This window comes from Salminus brasiliensis, chromosome 2, assembly GCF_030463535.1.
Source record: "Salminus brasiliensis chromosome 2, fSalBra1.hap2, whole genome shotgun sequence".
NCBI classification, from domain to species: domain Eukaryota; kingdom Metazoa; phylum Chordata; class Actinopteri; order Characiformes; family Bryconidae; genus Salminus; species Salminus brasiliensis.
The window spans coordinates 39,799,772-39,820,112 of NC_132879.1; the positions used below are offsets into that span (position 1 = coordinate 39,799,772).

General features: G+C 39.6%; 1 protein-coding gene across 2 annotated transcripts in view; it reads left to right on the forward strand.

The window, feature by feature from the left end:
* syn3 (synapsin III) overlaps positions 1–20,341 on the forward strand; it is a 127,874-nt gene that overhangs the window by 83,277 nt on the left and 24,256 nt on the right. For both annotated transcript variants that reach the window (XM_072672659.1, XM_072672658.1), the window contains exons 7-8: positions 14,058–14,120; positions 18,068–18,210. In XM_072672659.1, the coding sequence (XP_072528760.1) occupies positions 14,058–14,120; positions 18,068–18,210 (206 nt within the window). The remainder of the gene's footprint in view (positions 1–14,057; positions 14,121–18,067; positions 18,211–20,341) is intronic.

The following is a 20,341-nucleotide window of genomic DNA, read 5'->3' on the forward strand; positions in this document are numbered from 1 at the left end:
GAGGTAACCCATCCCACAGCTCAATTTTTTTTTATATATAGGAAGGAATCCCCTTTGTGCCCCTCTTTCAGATTAGTTCACATTTAGTCTGGGAAAGGGAAGACCTTGTGCTCTTCAGTCTTTGCTTCATAGCACTGATGTGAGTTATTCTGTGATTAAGCTGTTTTCCCCAGACAGTGCGGTCAATAGGCTGTTAAAGTTTCATTGCCCATTAGTTTATCGAGCCTTTATTGGGATGTTTTTAAACTGTTATGTCTTGTCATGCAGTAGTTTAAACAGAACCATCCTTACCTCTGAGGCAATCAGGAGGTGGATGTAAGTGTGTGTAGACAGAACGGGGCACAGTTATGGTTAAGGCACTGTTAATGGCTCTGTTGTTTATATGTGGTGTTCATTATTGAAAATGACTTTGGTGGGCCTCATTGACTTAGATAAGGTTAAGTGGAACGGTTTCATGTCATCCTGCATGTACATTATTGTGAAACTCCACAATTATTAATTGATTGCTCTATTTTTTGTAAGAGTGCATCAATAGTTTAGTTAGGTAGATTTAACTCCCCCTGCCAGAGTACAGTGAATTCAGCTGGTTGTCAAATCAGTTCCCCAAAGTGTCTATGGAGTTCTTAGTTTGGTTCCCCAAAGTGTCAAAACCACTGGCAGGGCCGTTGAATTCAAATGACTGTTCTGGAGCTGTGAGGTCATAAGAACTGTTTTGGTTCCTTGTAGTTTGATTCCTCTGGCCTGTTTAAAAGCTAATAATTATACATTGTTTTTGTTCTAACTTGCATTGTTTCCCACTTGCATATTACACATCAATCCATTAGTTTACATAAAACATATTATAGTAAAGTAAACACCTCATAAAAGATCATTTGACTACTGCATTCAGAGATAACTACTGCACACTACTGATAACTGCAATAATGTCCAGCAGATGTCTGCAGCAGCTTGTAATCTAGTCTTATTTCAAATCAGCTGCATCACAGTTTTTCAATGCCGATTTTATTTTATTTTTTTTTGCATATCAAATCTTCAGGTTTTATTGTTCATCATGTAAACATTGCAGATGTTCCAAAATTACTATGTAAAATATAGACTTACAATGACAGTAACGATGGTATAACATATGGTTATGTTTTGATGTGACATCGTTGATCTACTCTACATCCATCCCTGCTAAATTAACTATTTAATCATTCATCATTGTTGAACGATAGCTTGAGTGCTCAAGTTCTTCCTATGTTTCTTGTTGTCTTATGACAAGAAGATAGTGTGAAGCAAAAAGTTTCTCCCTGGTCCTGGCCAGAGACCCAGTTGAAAGCAGTTAGCTGCAATGCTCACAATTTGGCTTCTTGTGCAAGCAGTATTCATTGCCATTTCGGGTGGTGTCACGCTGCTGTATGGTGCTTATTAAGCTCTTTGGACATTTATTAAGCTCACCATAGGTATTATATTTGTGTTAGAGCAGACAGGGAAAACAAATGTGCAATTTGAGGTTCCTAGGCCCTGGGTTGCTTCATGTAATCTTGCACAAACTATATTGTTTAGTCTTGTACGAACTTTGCCTCTGCCATTGAGAGAATCTGGCTGCATGTGTCTAGACTAGTGGTCGTCACTGTTTGTTTCAGAGGAGCCTCACATTCAGGAGAGGAATCAACAGAGAATCAACAGGAAAGACACATTTACAGTACATCACAAAAGCCTGTTTGGTAATTTGTCTTTCTACAGTATACTGTGTATTTCTAAATGCAGCCAACACAAGCTAAATTAAAGTACAGATGGATCTTTTTTTTGCCTATCTATCGATCTATCTATCTATCTATATATATATATATATATATATATATATATATATATATATATATATATATATATATATAGCGTTGACAGTCCTTATTAAGTGCCAGTGTAAGCTGGCAGGTCGAGCTTAGACAGCCACACAGCTGAGAGGAGGACACTGGGCACATCAGGTTTCTAAGTTCAGCCATGTAACTCAGCTGCTGCGTTCTCTTCACTAGCTTTGTGTAGCTGCCCGCATCAGGTTCAAAGCCCTGATGTTGGCTTACAAAGCCAAGAATAGACCAGCCCCTCTATACTTGATGGCAATGGTCAAAAGCCAGTCAGTACCAAGAGCACCTTCAAGCTTCACGTATGGCTCAGCTTGACTTGCCATCCCTCGAGGTCCACAGAAGACAAGCATCCAGGATTTTTTCTGTTCTGGCACCGAAGTGGTGGAATTTTGACAACAAAAATATGATCCGAGCATTTGGATCAAAGGTTTTTAAAAAGATGGTCAGCAAACATTCAACCAAGTCTTTTCAAACTTTTGGCTGGTATTGTATATTCATAAAAGACCGTCCAGGTAATGGATCAGAGGGCCTTTAAAAAAATAAATAAATAAATAAAAAAATTTAAAAAACTGTCAGCCAGGAATCGCAGCGGAAAGCTAGATTCTTTGCAAGATTCTTTGAATGGATGTTCAGTGTAAAGAGACCGTGCTCCAGCTCATGTGATGTTCTTGGGGAGTGAACACCTCTGCCGTGTTCACACACTGTTGCAGACGGTTTGCCCTGCTTGTGAAAGATGTTTCCACAAGTGGGAATTAGCGCAGCTGTAAATCACGGCCTGGCGGTATGGTCTGTGCTTTTTCACCTGCTTATCAGCGCTGGAGCAGGTCTTAATCTTGTTAGCAGGTAAAATTGGTATTCCATATGCTGAATATACACCAGTATAGGTCTAGTATACTGTATACCATACTACTGTACTGTACTACTGTACTGTAGTATACTGTATATATAGGATCATGTATACAACACAAAAATTAGGTCAAACTGTGTGATCCAGTAGCATCTAAGGTAGCATCACAGGAAACCCTGTCTATCATTTAAGATGAGCTGAGCTGGTCAGATCACCATTACCCATCTGTACAGTCCATACTGTTTTCACTGGTATGTTACTGGGTAATTACTAGTCACTGAGGAGAGAGGTGATTGTTTCTGACCTGAGTCCAGCAGCAGGGAGTTTGTGGAGCAGTAAAAGTGCACTTTCACACAGCCATGTTCAGCACTAGCACGATTAAGTTAATCAAGCTACATGTGTACCTATAAGCTGTGCTATTCTCCATGGTGCTACTTGTACTGAACTGTTATAGCAGGTGCAGCTCTGCTCCAACCACCTTTCACTGACTCATGTTTGTATAACATTAGGCCAATGCCTTCTGGTATAGACATGCACTAGTATAATATTAGCAAAGTTTTTCAAGCTAGCTTTATCAGACCATACTGCTGACAGAAGCCCATTCAAGTTACAGAATGAGTGTAAGATAAAGTCCAACTCCACAAACTTTGACATGTTTGTCGAGGCAAAGGACAAAGTGCTTTTATTTCCCCTCACTTATCTTTTAATGTGTAACTTCATTGTGTGTGTGTGTGTATTTATTGCACTACATGATTACATAAACAGCCAGAGATAAAAAATAATAATACGTATGCACCGATCTGTGTTTAATTTTAGGGTGAATAACGTGTGGGTGAATAGTGTGTGCTTAAGACCTCTCTCTTTTTCGAATCGATTTCTGTCTGTTTTTGTCTCTAGCTCTCTCCGTCTCCCCTGGTTTCTCTCTTCCTGTCTCTCTGTTTCTTCCCCTTCTCTCTCCCTGACTCTCCTTCATGGTGTCCCCCATTTCCATCTGTCTGTCTGTCTCTTTCAGTTTCTCTCTCTTTCTATATATTTTTCTCTGTCTGTTTTTCTCTTTTTCACTCTCTGTCTGACTCTTTCTGTTTGTCTACCTTCCCCCTCCATATTAAGCAGAATTCTACAGGTAAGCTCTGTTTTGGATGTTTTGACCTGATGTTGATTTTAGCAGGCTGGTGATTTTAGAAAACACAGACATCAAAATAATTACATTTAAAAAATAAATAAGACAGTAATACTGGCCTATTACTCACACTGCTTGATTCTATGACACATAAAATACTCTGTTTTCCCTGTTCCCAATTTGTTCTGCAGCTACCAGTAACCATCACGTAACACTGCCAGGGTGTGACCATTTTAAACGCCCAAACAGCCCAGAGCTTTCAGAGTACAGCACAAAGTGTGCTGAGCAGTAGAGTATTGACCTAGGACAGCCCCACATACTCCTGTAGACAGAATGGAATGTGCCTCTCCATTGATGGATTCAGCAGAACCGTTTCACCAAAGCCCAGCACCCACACATGGCACTGGAGAGTGATGGCTCACACAGTACCCAGACAAAATATGGGTTAGTCATAATAAGACCACTATCCCACTTTTTGGCACAAGACCACAGCAAAGTTAGCCCCAGAATAGGCCATCCTGTCTGGACTCGCATTTAATTCTGGGGGGGTCACCACTTCAGAGCGAAGCAGTATCTGTATTGATCAAAGGTAAATGAACTCGCTCTCCATGCTCACTGTTATTAAATCAGATCACTTGGCCACCTGCTACCGCAGAGTTAGAGTGAAACGAGTTTAAGCCTTAATGGCTATGCTGTGTTACCACCACTATCTTACTCATTGACACAATACACAGAAACTGCAGTAAAGTTGTGATTTAAGGATAGTATCTGGATGTGGATTATCCATATAAACATATATGTAGCATTGCAGACAAGATGCATTTAAAACACATTTAAATCTGATTACGCAAACCACTTTTGAAAGTGGTCTTAGAGGATTTTCACACCTGAAAGTCCGAACCAAGGTTTGTCTTTCTGATACATTGTATGCATTTGCTTTGGTTAGTTTTTTTTAAACGAACCAGAGCAAACTTTTGTCATTTTAAGCTACATTCATTCAAAAGTGTTTACACACTACAGACAAACCAGACCATGGTTCAGTTGATCCGGACCGAGACCATCTTTTTTGGGTCGGATCAAATTTTGGTCCTCTGGTTTGGGCCATGGTTTGCAGCACCTTTCGCACCTACAATTTTGGTTTGCGCTAAACTGAAACGTCCAGACGTCCGGACCAAACAAGGTGGGTGTGAAAGCACCCTAGGATTAGGTTTAGGAATTTAAACAGGTATTATAAGAGTCAGTCTCTACAAGACTAGCATATGTATTTTTTTTGTACATTTTGTACTGTTTACTGCCGATTACTGTCGCTGCATGTTCTTTAATGAGCGATTGAGTTGAGGAAATAGGTACAGGTGTTGCAACTTTGGGTTTTTCCCTCACAAAACCATATAAAGATATTCTTCCAGTGCCTGAAAATTGGGTCTGTTCCCAAAGCCTGTATCCTGTACAGATCAAAATAAAAAGCCAGATGCGAACATGGCCCGGCACTGTAGTTGCCACCGCTCATTAGCAGTCCATTAAAGCATTTTAGGTAGCTCACAGTTCTTGCTTCCACATAAAAAACAAAGGCAGTCAAAACAGTCCCAGTCTGGGAAGAGTGTGTCATGCCACTGTCATTTTATAGACATCATTTGTTATTTCCTTCCTTTAATGCATTTGAACTGAATGAATATAAATTCACCCACAAGGTGCAAACTACAAAGGCTACACACATATGCTAATGTTTCCCTCCCTCTCTAGGAGTTAAAACCAAAGGATCCCTTCAAGGCAGTGATTATGTGCCACTCCTGATCACAGAGGGTTTGTTTTGTAGCTGATACTCGTTCCCTGGGAAAGTCTGGCAGAGATTATGTTTAATGTATTAGAACATATTGTAATACATCAGTATGCAGCATGAACAGTTTTCCAATGCAATATTCATTAAAAAAAACACTAATAGGTAATAGAATTACTAATAGAATTTTTTAATGCACACATACCCTCCTGCTGTGTTTATGACTGGGGGTTTGGAATTTTCCAGCTTGGAATCTCCTTTTTCCCCACAGTAAAATGTTTATGCAACTTCAGCTGTTTTGAATTTGAAATTAAAGAGTCATGTGTGTATTGTTTTATTTATTTCACAAATAGATGTAGGCGATGAATAAAATAAATGTAGGCAGTGGTGCTGGCAGGAAACAATTTCATAGTACACAAAAGAACCGCCCGGTATGCAGGCTTAGCCTACATGTAAGGTGTTAACGCATACACCACCAAAGACCTATAGGCCTGAAAAACAACAGCAGCCAACTAGGAAATAGGCTGCAAAACACTAAAGTATGCAATATATTAAATATATATCACAGATAAACATGCAGTAAAGGTCAGAGAAGCAAGCACCATGACTCCTTCATTTAGCAGCATCATCATGAGAACAGTTCTACATAAAGTAACCGTATGCTACTGCAAAACCAAACCAAGCTGCTCTAGGATAAATGATGGCTTTATTTGACCTATTTGCACTCACCCAGTGAACACTGAATATGACCTGATAACTAAACTCTACACCAACCTTCATGACCTTTTCATTGTAAGCATGTTCTGAAGACCAAATGTGTTCTTTACTACTGTGAACATTTCTCACTTACCTTTACACCTGTGTAATGTGACATGATAATAAACGTGATTTGAATTATATATATCTGGCTTATCAAACAAGCTAGAAATGTTACTGGAAGGTTGTTTTTTTTAATCTGACCCTCTAAACTTGGCATGAGAAAATTGACCAGTCAGATGAGACTGTGAAATACAGGGTGGGCCATTTATATGGATATACCTAAATAAAATGTGAATGGTTGGTGATATTAACTTTCTGTTTGTGGCACATTAGTAATTTATTAGAAGCTAAAGGACACATCTTAACCAGGGGTGCCAATGATTATGGAGGGCACTGTATTTGCATCATAAAGTTGTAAGTGGACAGTGCACTTCTTGAGCACATTATTCATAAAAACACATCAAAATGATCTTCTGTTACAATTATATGTTGATGAAAGAATGAATAAGAAGGGAACATCATTAACAAATGTATGCATGGTGCGTACAGGATTACAGTTGCACCACTGAATGTAGCAGCAAAACATGGCATGAAAGTACATAGTATGATTGAAGAATTTGCACTGAATGACTTGCATTAAAAATGCCCACTTATTCCCATGTGTTTAACATGTGGTCATGCAAAAACCTTATGTCCATCTTTTCGATTTTTTTTAACTTTGACATACTTTGAAGTCAATAAAAATGCTTCAGTTTTTTTTTTACGTTGACTTCCATTGAAAGTTCTGAAGTCTTTTTCCTCCTTTTGTTAAGTAGCCATTTTCCTCACATGCCTCTTACAACAAACATAAACTGCATGGTGGAGAAGTGTAGCTCATTTCTAAATGAAAAGGCTTAACAGTTCTATATGGTAGAGAAACATAATTTCTCACTTAATGGTTCTGATAAGAAAAATTATTCTAAAAAAAAAAACTTTAGTTTTTGTGCTGGCAGTTTCCAAAAATGTAACTATAAAGGCAAAGAATGTTGGCGGAAATGTAGCATCCATTTAAAGGCTCTTTCAGTCAGTAGTCTGTCGCTTTTTTTTTTTTGTTGGTGTGGTGTTGAAAGTAGATTGTCATGGATTCTGAAGTGAGATGATGTGATCCGAATAATTTAAAAGCAGCTTTTCAGCTCCTGCTACATGTGGGACTGGTCAGTTGCTAATGGAATTAAATCAGTACCAAGTGGAACCTGTGGTGAATACATTCCGCTCTTATTTCAGCAACACTGTATGAAATTTCAGACTCTTCCTACTGAGTAGACTGCAGCTCCACACTCTGTCTTGAGTGGCCGATGTCTGCTGCGATCCAAAGGCGGCCCACTTTCCTTTGAGCAGACGGCCAGGAGAGTCTGTTGCAAAAGCCGGTGTCACACACTTCTTAGTGTCTCTGGTCTGCATAAGTCATTGGGTTTCTAGGGAATGGTGCTGGTTCACAGTAACATTATTCAAAAATAAAGAGATCATAAAGAATAGATGAAGGGAACATGTGGGACAAAGAGCGCCCCCTCCACCTGGAGCTGGATTTGCAGAGAAGTGGAACAAATGTTCTGCATAGTTCAGTAACCCACCAGTTTAAAAAGCTGATTTCTCCAGTGGTCTGCATTGAAACTACAAAAATTGCAGATTACATATCTTGTTAATAGTTACATTAACATAAGCAACTATCCAGGGAAAATTCATCCAGCTTAGGTTAACCAAATCACATTCATTGTCTAAAGAGGTGGGTGTGTTCTGCAGAAGTGCTGCAGAAAAACGACTGATTAGATTAACTGGATATTGAACAGGAACTGTAAACACTGGACTTTCTCAAGGGGAGCTTGAAAATGGTTAAGCTAATACGCTAATACTTTTTGAACAAATAACCATGGCCTCTACTAAAGAACCCCTCTGAACTGATTTGTCCTTTGACAAATGTGTGTGTGAAACAACTTGTGTTTTGCAGTGTTTTCATCTGTACACCATCTGAAGATGTGTGATGAGTTTGGTATCCATCAAAATGCAATACTCAGCAGCTTTACAGCCTGTATTCACATGTGCAGGATTCTCTGGCTGACTTCCATTATAGCTATGGAAAGAGGCTTCAATCAAAGAAATCTCTTAGACAAACTTCATTGTAAAAATATGCTGTAAAAGACAAGTGAGCATATTTACGCAAAGTTTTAAAACATGGTCTACTTTTGGACTACTTAGTGCCAAATCTTTAAATAATATGATGCCTTATACATGCCGTAAGCCCTACTTTTACACTGTAGCTTACTATAATATATATATATATATATATATATATATATATATATGTGTATGTATATATATATATACTATTACTATAATATATTATATACTATAATAGCATTTTTATTCCGATTTCTCTTTAAAGGGTTTTATAAATCCTCAACTGTTTAAAAAGATTCTTATTTTTTTTCATCGTCTTAAAGTTCAAGATTAACAACACACAGCTGTGTGGCAGTGCTTTTGCATTTTTCTTAGACAAGGCTGAACGCTTCAGCTTCGCAACCACCTTTTATAGCAATATAATATTTATAAAATCACCTGTAAGATTGGAATTTTTGGATATGAGCGTTTCGATGACACCTCCGGCTGTAAAAAACATCTCAGAAAACTAGTGACTAGAGAAGAAGTTTAATGAATTTGTGCTCTGTCGTGATTCAGCAGAAACTTTGTTTTTCTACTTAAAAGCAGGTTCTGGAGTCTAGAGAACTGCTTTTAGCAGCAGTGCACACCGTGCACCCAAAACAGTTTTTACTTGTTAAGGGATGGATACCACAAGACATAGCCAGCATCCATCTTGAGTAGTTTTTGTTGCTACAGTAGCTCTTCTGTGGCAGTAGCTTCACCTGCTGCCCCTCCTTGGAGCAAGTTTGGTAGCTGCTAACCACTGCACACCAGGAACTCCCTATAAGACCTGCTGTTTTTGAGATTCTCTGACTTATCCATCACAATTTGGCCTTTGTCAAAGTCGCCCAGATCCTTATGCTTGCCCATTTTCCTAACTTTAGGAACTGGTGTTTAACTTGCTGCCTAATATGTCCTAACTCGACCGGCGCCATTAATATAATCAATCTTATTTACTTCACTTCATGTAGATTTTTGTGGTATTGCTGATCAGTGTATATCTGATTCCAGCTTTTTTTCCTCTTTATTTCTGTGTTGTTTCACTATGCTAAAGTTGCTAAACTAGTATGCTAAAGTAAACTATGCCAGTTGCAAGGTAATGACAACATTGGCAGTGTATGTAATATAATGTGTGGCGCTTTATTAGCTTTAACACTTACTTACACTTACTCACTACGTAATGAGTTACCATGAATGGCATCACAGCTGTGCTGTAAATCATACCCATGATGTTATTCACTGTTAATCAGTACATCAGATTAAGTTAAGTAAGCGTATAGCGTTATGTGTCTAGGCAAGACATCACTGTGTTTTATTTCACATCATGTGTCTTTTTAGCAGCATAGTTTGTAGTATATGGAAATTTCCAGCCATGTGTGCCTATAAACGTTTTTAATAACGTAACTCTTAGCTCCGGTCATTGGGGCGCTTGTCTTGTTGGAATGTGGCACAGAGGTGTTTCAGGGTAAAGGATGTGAGTCAGAAATGCCAGCAACTTACTTCTGTCTGTCTGTCTCTTTTTACAACTCTCCCTACACACCTCCTCCACACCTGCCTATGGTCTGTAGGTGTGGGGTGTTTGAACATTGAAGGCAGAAGACGTGCTTTTCCATCTCCGCACAGTTTACTGTAAATGATGGAAAATCGCTTTGTTAAACACATCCCAGACTAGTGAAGTCATTCACTATAAAAGCTATTTCATTCATTTCTTCATGTTTTTTCCTCCATTATTGAACCGCATACTAAAGTTTAAATTATTGGTATGGAAGGAAAAATAAGCACTTATTACACAGCAGGCATTGCAGACAAAACCATTGTCTGGCTTAAACCTAAATGCAAAAAACAAAAGCTTGTAAGAGCACAGAGGCTACAAACGAAAGGAAAGTCAGAAATGGAAAGACTTACTATGTGGAATAGGCAAATAATGGTTAGTTGAAAATATTGAAACAGTTTTAGTAATGAGTGGTTTGAGTGGTCCTGGGTTTTTTTGTTTGTTTGTTTTTTTGTTTTTTTTTTGTTTTTTTTACATTTTAATACATGTTTTGAGGTTTTTCAAAAGTGAACCTTTTTATTGAGCTGAGCCATTTAATGTATTTTATACTATATGAAATTAACAAGTGAACAAAACACAAAACTTAACAATTAGCTGTTGGTTGATTTAAGATTTAATATTCAGGTTAAAAAAAACACGTTAGATTGCTAAGTTTAACTGTATGGATTTGTCCAGTTCCAACAGCAGCTCACCTGATTTACTTTAATAAAGGACAAATTAGATAAACTACCTAGTAAATCAGGTGAGCTGCTGTTGGAACTGGACAAATCCATACAGTGGAGAGCATTGGAAGTCATAAAGTTAACACACTTGCACATCAAATCACAGTTTCTACTGTTTATTTGTTTGTTTGTATTTTATCTAATGGCCAATCCCATTTAGACAGCTTTATGTATAATTTTCCAAGATGAAAATAAATGTATAAATAACTTAAGTCTAGACTGCATTTCCCTTCATTCTCCATTGTTAGTGTACTCTTCCTCTCTGGCTGCTGTTTGTGTTTTGATGCATCACACACATGCGTCTGTGCCACCTCAGACATCATTCTAGGTTTGGTGTGAGACATTCCAGACTTGTAGACGCACAGTGTTCCGGAATGCCCTGGCTTTAGGGGCTGAGATGTGGAGCCTCTGCCGTCAGCCTGATGGGAACACTGTGAGAATTGCTGACAGTTGGGCAGCAGTGAAGAGTGTTATTGCTGAGACTCCAACGCCGTCACAGACACCCTCAGAGGGAAATCCCTGCTGTGCTCACACACATTTCTGTCTGTGTGTCAAGTGCTTACTCTGACATTGTGCGCCATGTGTGCCTGTGTGCCTGCTTACAGGGTTTATATAATTTGGGTTTATATCATTGCACTTGTGGTTGTATGTATAGGGTGTGCGTACTAGGGTGTGTGTTAGGTGTGGTTGTAGGGTGTCTGTGTGTATGCGCCGCTGAACAGATGGTTCCTTTGTCTGCATCTTAGGACATGTTCCTGAAAAGGGTCATTTTTTGTCTTCTCCCTTCATTTTTCCCTCTTTCTAGTCAGACTGTACAATTTATCCAGTTGTAATTTGTACAGGCACAAGAAATGATGGACATAACAGCCTAATCATTATGTGGGTAGTGTATCCTGGACCCTATACTCTATAATAGTTATTATTACTTTAATACAGAAACGACTGAAGTTAAAAGTGGCTTTTAAAAAATAAAACTATAAATCAGACTATACTTAATGTACTGAGCAACCTTTGGAACTGCAGTGGAACGCTTAAGTATGTCTATCGGTAAAGAAACTGAAGTTTGTGACTCTGTTTTTCTATTTTTAATACGGTATGTAATACAATATGTATAAAATACATCGAAAAAATATTGGTAATGGAACATAAAGACTTAAATGTAGCTTCCCGTTACGTTGCCATCAGCGGCCGGAGTCTGAGAGAGCACAGTTGGTCATGCTCCCTCCTGGTGCTTAGATTGCACTCTCACCTCATCACACTTTAGTGATGTTGGCCAGCACAAACATATGTTAGCTGGTGTGTTGGAACTAACCCAATTAACCCTTATCTAATGACTACTTCAAGCATGATGGTGCACCACACCACAAAGCAAAAGTTGTTTCATGAACATGACTGAGTTCTCTGTTCCTCAGTGGCCGTCCCGGTCAATGGATCTGAATTCAATAGAACACCTTAGGGCTGATGTAGAACAGAAGATGTGTTTAATGAATCCTAAAAAAAATCTGCTGGAATTGCATGATGCAATAATGTCAACAAGGAATCCTAAAGGAATGAGTTGAGGGGTTGGCTTTTAATCTGAGCAACAGGAGAACACTTACCTTTGCTGGAACATGTTACAGCAGAAGTCTTGCCACTTGCCCGCCTGCCAGATTCACCAGGGTGTCATAAAATTGTTAAAAACAAGTTTGCAGTGCTACAATTTGAGGTGAGAGAAAATACATGAGAGAAAAGTCTTAAAACTGAAATAAATACAATACTGTAGGAACCGGCCATGTCAGCTTTATTATTTATATTAATTTCACACCCTATGTCCAAATTTCCTCATGTCCCATCCCTACATTGAAATATATACACACTGTGTTAGTGTTCATTTGTGTCTTGCACATCTGCTTGAGGTTCAAAGGTGGAATGGTGGAATGTGTTTTGGGGTTTTAAAGGACAGCAAATAATACGGTTATCTAGCAGGTTGTATAGCCGTCTAGAGATGCACAGTGATACTGGAATTATATTGTTTCTTCTTATTAATTATCATCAGATAATTTAAACCAAAAGCATATCACCCGTAGACAGATGTTTAGATTGGAGCAAGATTTCAAAATGATTTTTTTGTATTTATATTTCTTGAAATCCAGGAGCGCAGAATGTTTAGGCGATGCAGAACTATTGCACTAAAATAGAAAAGATCTGTATTTTCCATATCGGTAATCCTGTTGTCTCCTACAGATTAAATCTAGTGCTTTGCTTCCTGTTGTGCTGCTCACTGTACACATATTGAGCGCTGATATATTATCCCAACACTGGATATGATACCACTGGATATTTGTTCTCAGACCAGCTTCAATTCTTCATGGCATGGATTCCACAATATGTTGGAGATGTTGATTTATGTTTTGATGCTGCAAAACTCCCATTCCACAACATACCAAAGTTTTGATCCGGTAACTGAATCTGAATCTGAATCTGAAACTCCATAATCTTGTTTTTTGTTCTGTACTATGTTCTGACTTTTTAATAGTATATAAATTTGGATTTTTTCAGTGCAGATTACGGTCCCCAAGACACCCAAACATTGTTTACATACATTGTTCTTAAGAAAAATTAATTACCTCAGATTGTAACATAAACACAACACCTTTGCATTGATATGAAAGACACAATTGTACTATGCTAGGTAATTTTGTGGAATTATGCTTTTATATATGTTGCATAAGATCCTTCATTGTGACTTCTAAAGATTTATCATCTTGGATTGTGGATGGGTTTTAGAACATCTGAGTGGAAATACTAGAGTGCATCTTTCCCTGAGTAACACCCATCACTCATTGGTCTTTTTATGTCCATGTTTTTGGCTGTGTTCCTATGGATTGACATATCGTTCTAATAAATGCAAAAGATTTGTTATGTGTTTCGCAGGAATATTGAGAGAGTTGAGAGTTGTTCTTTTTGTTCTCATGTCATTTAATGTCTACATGCTCACTCCTTCTACACAAAACCTTTATGTTTTAGGACTTCTATGTGGTTGAGAGTAGTAGTGTATAATAAAATCTTCAAAGGCATTTGCTCATTAGTGTCATGGAAACTGTATGTGTGTACCAGCAGCAGGGGAACCATCAAGATCTTCACCGCCTGTTGAGCTCAGACGACAGTGACTGGCTTGAGCGTATGACCTAGGGTTAGCCAGAATGTGCATGAATAATACTGTGGTTCAGCCATTTCCTAAGTGTGGTTAACACTCTTCTCCAATCTGCTGTCTCACAGCTGCCCACTCCAGCTTTCCCAGTTGTGGTGAAGATGGGGCACGCCCATGCAGGCATGGGAAAGGTAAGCATTGTGACGTATATAATCATCACATAACCTCGCATGTACAGTGCACTCCATAAATGGCTTCGTTTTTTTGAGAATGGGGTGCAAACCGGTGCTTATGAGAAGGGTGGAGTAATGAAAAGGCTGGAGTAATGCTTGCTAAAGCCTCTACAAGATGTTAACTCATGTACTTGGCACTGTGTGAAAGGGGAACTTTTAGGAGGTTCCCCTTTACACACTGATATGCTTTAAGACCAACTGCCGTTTGGAGCTCACTTGACAAGACTTCTGAGGGTGGGTATCATAGGCACTCTAACTACTCTCGAGCTACGCAGCACAATATGCACATTGTGACAAATTTCATAACAGTCCATAACAGTGACTTGCACAAACGGGATAGCCTTTGTTGTCTTTGTGCACTGCTAACCCTGGGGCACCTCTTTGAACCTCTGTCTGTAGGTACTCACCACTGCTGACCAGGGACACCCTGTAAGGCTTTGTGTTTCAAAGATGTTCCAGCCAGACATGCTCTGGCCATAACTTTCACCGCTGTCCGTTTCTCCCACATCCACAACAACTACTATGAGAACAGACTGCTCAGTTAACACTGCTCAAAAAAATAAAGGGAACACTCAAATAACACATCCTAGATCTGAATGAATGAAATATTCTAATTGAATACTTTGTTCTGTACAAAGTTGAATGTGCTGACAACAAAATCACACAAAAATCATCAATGGAAATCAAATTTATTAACCAATGGAGGCCTGGATGTGGAGTCACACACAAAATTAAAGTGGAAAAACACACTACAGGCTGATCCAACTTCGATGTAAATTAAAACAAGTCAAAATGAGGCTCAGTATTGTGTGTGGCCTCCACGTGCCTGTATGACCTCCCTACAACGCCTGGGCATGCTCCTGATGAGGATCTCCTCCCAGACCTGGACTAAAGCATCCGCCAACTCCTGGACAGTCTGTGGTGCAACGTGACGTTGGTGGATGGAGCGATACATGATGTCCCAGATGTGCTCAATCGAATTCAGGTCTGGAGAACGGGCGGGCCAGTCCATAGCTTCAATGCCTTCATCTTGCAGGAACTGCTGACACACTCCAGCCACATAAGGTTTAGCATTGTCCTGTATTAGGAGGAACCCAGGGCCAACATCACCAGCATATGGTCTCACAAGGGGTCTGAGGATCTCATCTCGGTGCCTAATGGCAGTCAGGCTACCTCTGGCGAGCACATGGAGGGCTGTGCGGCCCTCCAAAGAAATGCCACCCCACACCATTACTGACCCACTGCCAAACCGGTCATGCTGAAGGATGTTGCAGGCAGCAGATCGCTCTCCACGGTGTCTCCAGACTCTGTCACATGCTCAGTGTGAACCTGCTTTCATCTGTAAAGAGCACAGGGCGCCAGTGGCGAATTTGCCAATCCTGGTGTTCTCTGGCAAATGCCAAGTGTCCTGCACCGTGTTGGGCTGTGAGCACAACCCCCATCTGTGGACGTCGGGCCCCTCATACCATCCTCATGGAGTTGGTTTCTAACCGTTTGTGCAGACACATGCACATTTGTGGCCTGCTGGAGGTCATTTTGCAGGGCTCTGGCAGTGCTCCTCCTGTTCCTCCTTGCACAAAGGCGGAGGTAGCGGTTCTGCTGCTGGGTTGTTGCCCTCCTACGGCCTCCTCCACGTCTCCTGGTGTACTGACAGACACAGCAAACCTTCTTGCCACAGCTCGCATTGATGTGCCATCCTGGATGAGCTGCACTACCTGAGTCACTTGTGTGGGTTGTAGAGTCCATCTCATGATACCACGAGTGTGAAAACACCACCAACATTCAAAAGTGATCAAAACATCAGCCAGAAAACATAGGTACTGAGAAGTGGTCTGTGGTCCCCACCTGCAGAACCACTCCTTTATTGCTTGGACAGTTTGATTTAACAGAAGTTGATTTACTTGGAGTTATAGTGTGTTGTTTAAGTGTTCCCTTTATTTTTTTGAGCAGTGTATATACCACCCCTTGACAGGTGCCATTGTAACAATGTCACCTCAATCACCTCATCTGTCTGTGGTAACGTAACCTAGGGGAGAAAATGTAATGCAACATGCGCACTTTTTATAGTTAAAACGTTATATTTTTAGTTAAATATGTAAACATGTTTTTAAACATATATGTAATATATATGTGTGTGTGTGTGTGTGTGTGTGTGTATATATATGTATATATATATATATATATATCTGGGTGTATAAAATGGCTTTGACTTAAACATGCTAACAGATCTTTGTCATAAGTCATGGAATCATTGAAGAGTTCTATGCACAGTTTGCTCATGTCCTCCATGCCTTGATGCATAACTGTAGCTGTTTTTGTATGTACCCGTTTACATGTATTGCTTTCTGTGTACATTTGTGCGTGTGCGCACACACGTGTGTTTGTTACACAGGGCCGCAGGGTGGGGAGCGCTAACATTTAGGAGCTTAGTTCACATGTCCCTGATGAGAGGGAGGGGGAATGTTCAGGGGATTTCCCTCTCAGAACCCTCTAGAAGTAAAGACATTGTACAATCAAACCACCAGCACTAAAAGTATTGCGAAAACAACAAAAAAATACCCATGAACCCTGCACAATTAACTTGTATATCTTATAGAACTTTACAGCCATTTTTAACTGTCTGTGTGCTAATGCCAAGACATGTTACAGAAGGACTATGTAGAAGTTACCTTTAGTCCCAGTAAGTGGAAAACCCTCTCTAAACACTTTTCCTTTCCCATATATAGAAGACAGGCAGGGTTTCCTTTACCAACAGGAACCCGTAGCGGTACAGAATGTGTCTGCCGTCACAGTGTGTTCCTTTCGTCCTCCGGCTGACCCCTGTGCCCTGATCGTGCGATGAGAACACTGGGGAAACAGGAGGGAGGGGAGGGAAATCCGCTGGAGAAGCGCCATCTACCTTTGTTGTTCAATCTGTTGGAAGGACTGGGTATTTGAATGCAGTTGCTGAGAACAGTACAGTGTCATAGCCTCAGTGGCCTCTTCAGTATGACTTTTGTGTATATGTGGAATCAAATCAGACTCTACTCTCTTGCAGGTTGATAAACATAAGCATACTGTTTATTCAAAAGGAGCTCTTATTCGGTCACTTGAAGGTGCACCCATTGCTTATACAGGCATCCAGTTGCACGTACACAGGAGGAAAACAAATTAATAAGCATATGTCTACTAGCTTTTGGAGTGTATAGATGTAAATATACTGTAAAGAAATAAGACCTTAAAAAAGTGTCTTAAATGTCCATCTACACATGCAAACTACTGGTTGGGCTGATGGGACTAAAAGAACGCAATTTCAACTCAGTCCTGCGATGGATGTTGTTGTTTTGATCCTTTTAGTTACAATAACAATGTACAAAATATGTCCTTCACCTAAATACAGCTTCATGTGAAGTGGTCTACCTTATTTGCAGGTGCTTCCATTCTGAGGCCTTCATTTCCTTAACTTCCAGTATAGCATCCCAGTTTAACCACCATGCGGACTCTCTATAATGTGTGTGTGTGTGTGTGTGTGTGTGTGTGTTTGTGTGTGTGTGTGTGTGTGTGTGTGTGTGTGTGTGTATTATCCCACAAGACACACGTCAACAGGCCTTAGCTGAGGCTTAGCTGTTCTTTTTTTAAATGCTGCACTGAGCTTTTTTGGCCTTTCCAAGATGATAATTTTCTTTTTGTTTACCAGTATAAATAGCAGCACATGATTTGTCTTTATAAATGCTCCGTTTGTTTAACAAGAATGATTTATTTTTATTAGCTTTAGAGGACATCGTGTGTTTCTCTGAAGTTTACTAGAGGAGCACATTGTATGGTCGGGTGCTTCTTCTAGATTTGTATTGCAGGTCACCTTGTTGTTTCATTGAATTTTACTTACTTACTAATGGTTCTTCACTTGCGTTTCCTCTGTGTGGAAGATTAAGGTGGAGAATCCTAATGATTTTCAGGACATCACCAGCGTGGTAGCTCTTGCCAAAACATACGCCACAGCAGAACCCTTTGTGGATTCCAAGTACGACATCCGGATCCAGAAAATTGGCAGCAACTACAAAGCATACATGTAAGTATGAGTGTACTGGCCTAATAACCAACTATACACAAAGTACTTACCAGAGTAACCCAATGAAAGAATAGCAGGCCTGTTATAAACAAAAAATTAAATAAAGCCTTAGTTTGTGCATAAATATTGTGCTGTTAATTAACACTAATAAAATCACTGTATTGACCTAAGCTCTGAGCTAAGCTAAAATAATCCACCTTGCCATCTGCTGCTTTTTTCAACACAACCCAAAACACTGGTTTTAGGCAAACATTGTCAAGACAAAAAAGAGATTTATTTGAAGTGATAAATGCATTAAGTGACAAATTAGCTGCCAAAACAAGGCTTCTAATTCTAACTCTCCAATCCACCTTAAATAGTGGAGGAGCACTGTGTCCATTCCGTTACAGCAGAATGTAACTGCTGCTAACCGCTAACGTCAGTGCACTTGTCAGTTAAAATAAGGCATTTTAGTTTGTTCACTTTAATAAGGTCACATTATATTATATAAAAATGTTAGGGTTTTGAGTCACTGTGGCAGGTCAGCAGCTGAGAGTCTTGTCTGTTAAGGATGCTAGAGGAGACACTGCTACAACAAAAATAAGGATCAGAAGTACATTCCCAGGTCCCGAATCACTGGATCGAATTGGGACTTCACTAGTATAGGGGTCATTATTAGCCTGTAGGCCTTATTAGCCATTATTATTAGCCAGTAGTGGACCTGGCGTTACTAAGTATAAGATAAAGTGAATAGAGCATTTAACAAAGCACTTTTGTTTGTGTACATCATACATATGATGTACATATACATCATTACAGTTTGCACAAAATTTTATTGTGCTCTTATTAAGCTTTATCAAGTCAGTTACTGGTAACTAACAAATCACAATAACTGCTAAATACCTGGGCGATCATTATTGCATTCTTTAAAAACGTAGTAAAAAATAATTAAGCAATTCATACAGCATTTTTATTTGTATATTCCTGTCATACTCTTAAGGTCACAGATCAGTGGCCTCAGTGTTGTCTCAGTTTATAGAGGACATGAAACTTTTTGTGACACCACATACATTTCTGAAAATGCTTAATTCACTCTAGTTACTTGTTACTGAAAGTAGTAATGGCCAGCTAGTTAATTACCAAGTACCAACAACTGATGAGACTTAGTAAGGGCTTTACAGGGTGATTACAGTACCCCTATGCTTACCAAATTCAACTCTTTTTATTAGGAAATTTCGTCAATAATTGCAAGTAATAATTTGTCATTTACACGCTATATATTTAATCACTAGTGGCAGATGGGCCATGGTGTGTGTGTACTGTTACTGATGTAATTCCACTACCCTTAAATGCTCTGAATATGATGGAATTCATTTATTTTCTGTCCTATTAAATGTGTTTATTCATGTCTAGCAAGCCAGCTGTAGAACATGTTTACAAACATCTATTTTAAATGCAGTATATTTAATCATAGACGACCGCTGTGTTGACCAGCTGTGAACAGCTAAAATGCAGCTTAAATTATAACTACAGGAGCAAGACCAAGAGGTATGAAACCTTAGACTTTATAGAGACACAGAAACAAACAGACATGCAGCCAACAGACCAGCAGCAGCTAACCAGTCACTATGGGAACTGGTCGGTCACACCACATGTCTACTGTATAAGCAGCATAGCGTCACTGTGTGTAAGTCATGGACAGTGTGCTGCACTTTGTCAGCACTGCGCCCTACTGTGGCATCCTCTCTAGCTCCCTGAGGGGAAGTACTGGCGTCTCCATGGACCTGCCCTAACCATAGTGTGGCTAGCCTCCGCACCCAGAGTCGCCAGTGGTGTGGCACTGGACGAGTGCTTTTTAGTACAGGCGTGGGAACTCATTTGAGAGATAGTGTGATATATGTGACATTCATAGCACACTTTACATTTTTGAGTGCTGGATGGAAGTTAGCAAGGGCACATTAGATAGTGTTAAAACTGGACCTTTGTTTTGGTGTCAAATCTGTTATTACCAAATTTCTGTTACCACCAAAAAAGCCGCAAACACCCTTTTTGCGAGACAGTCTTAGCGTTTGTTACCTCTAATAGTCCTGCTAATATCGACCTGGACCACATGTTTTTGCGCCTTTCTACAGGGCCCTGAGTGGCCATAATT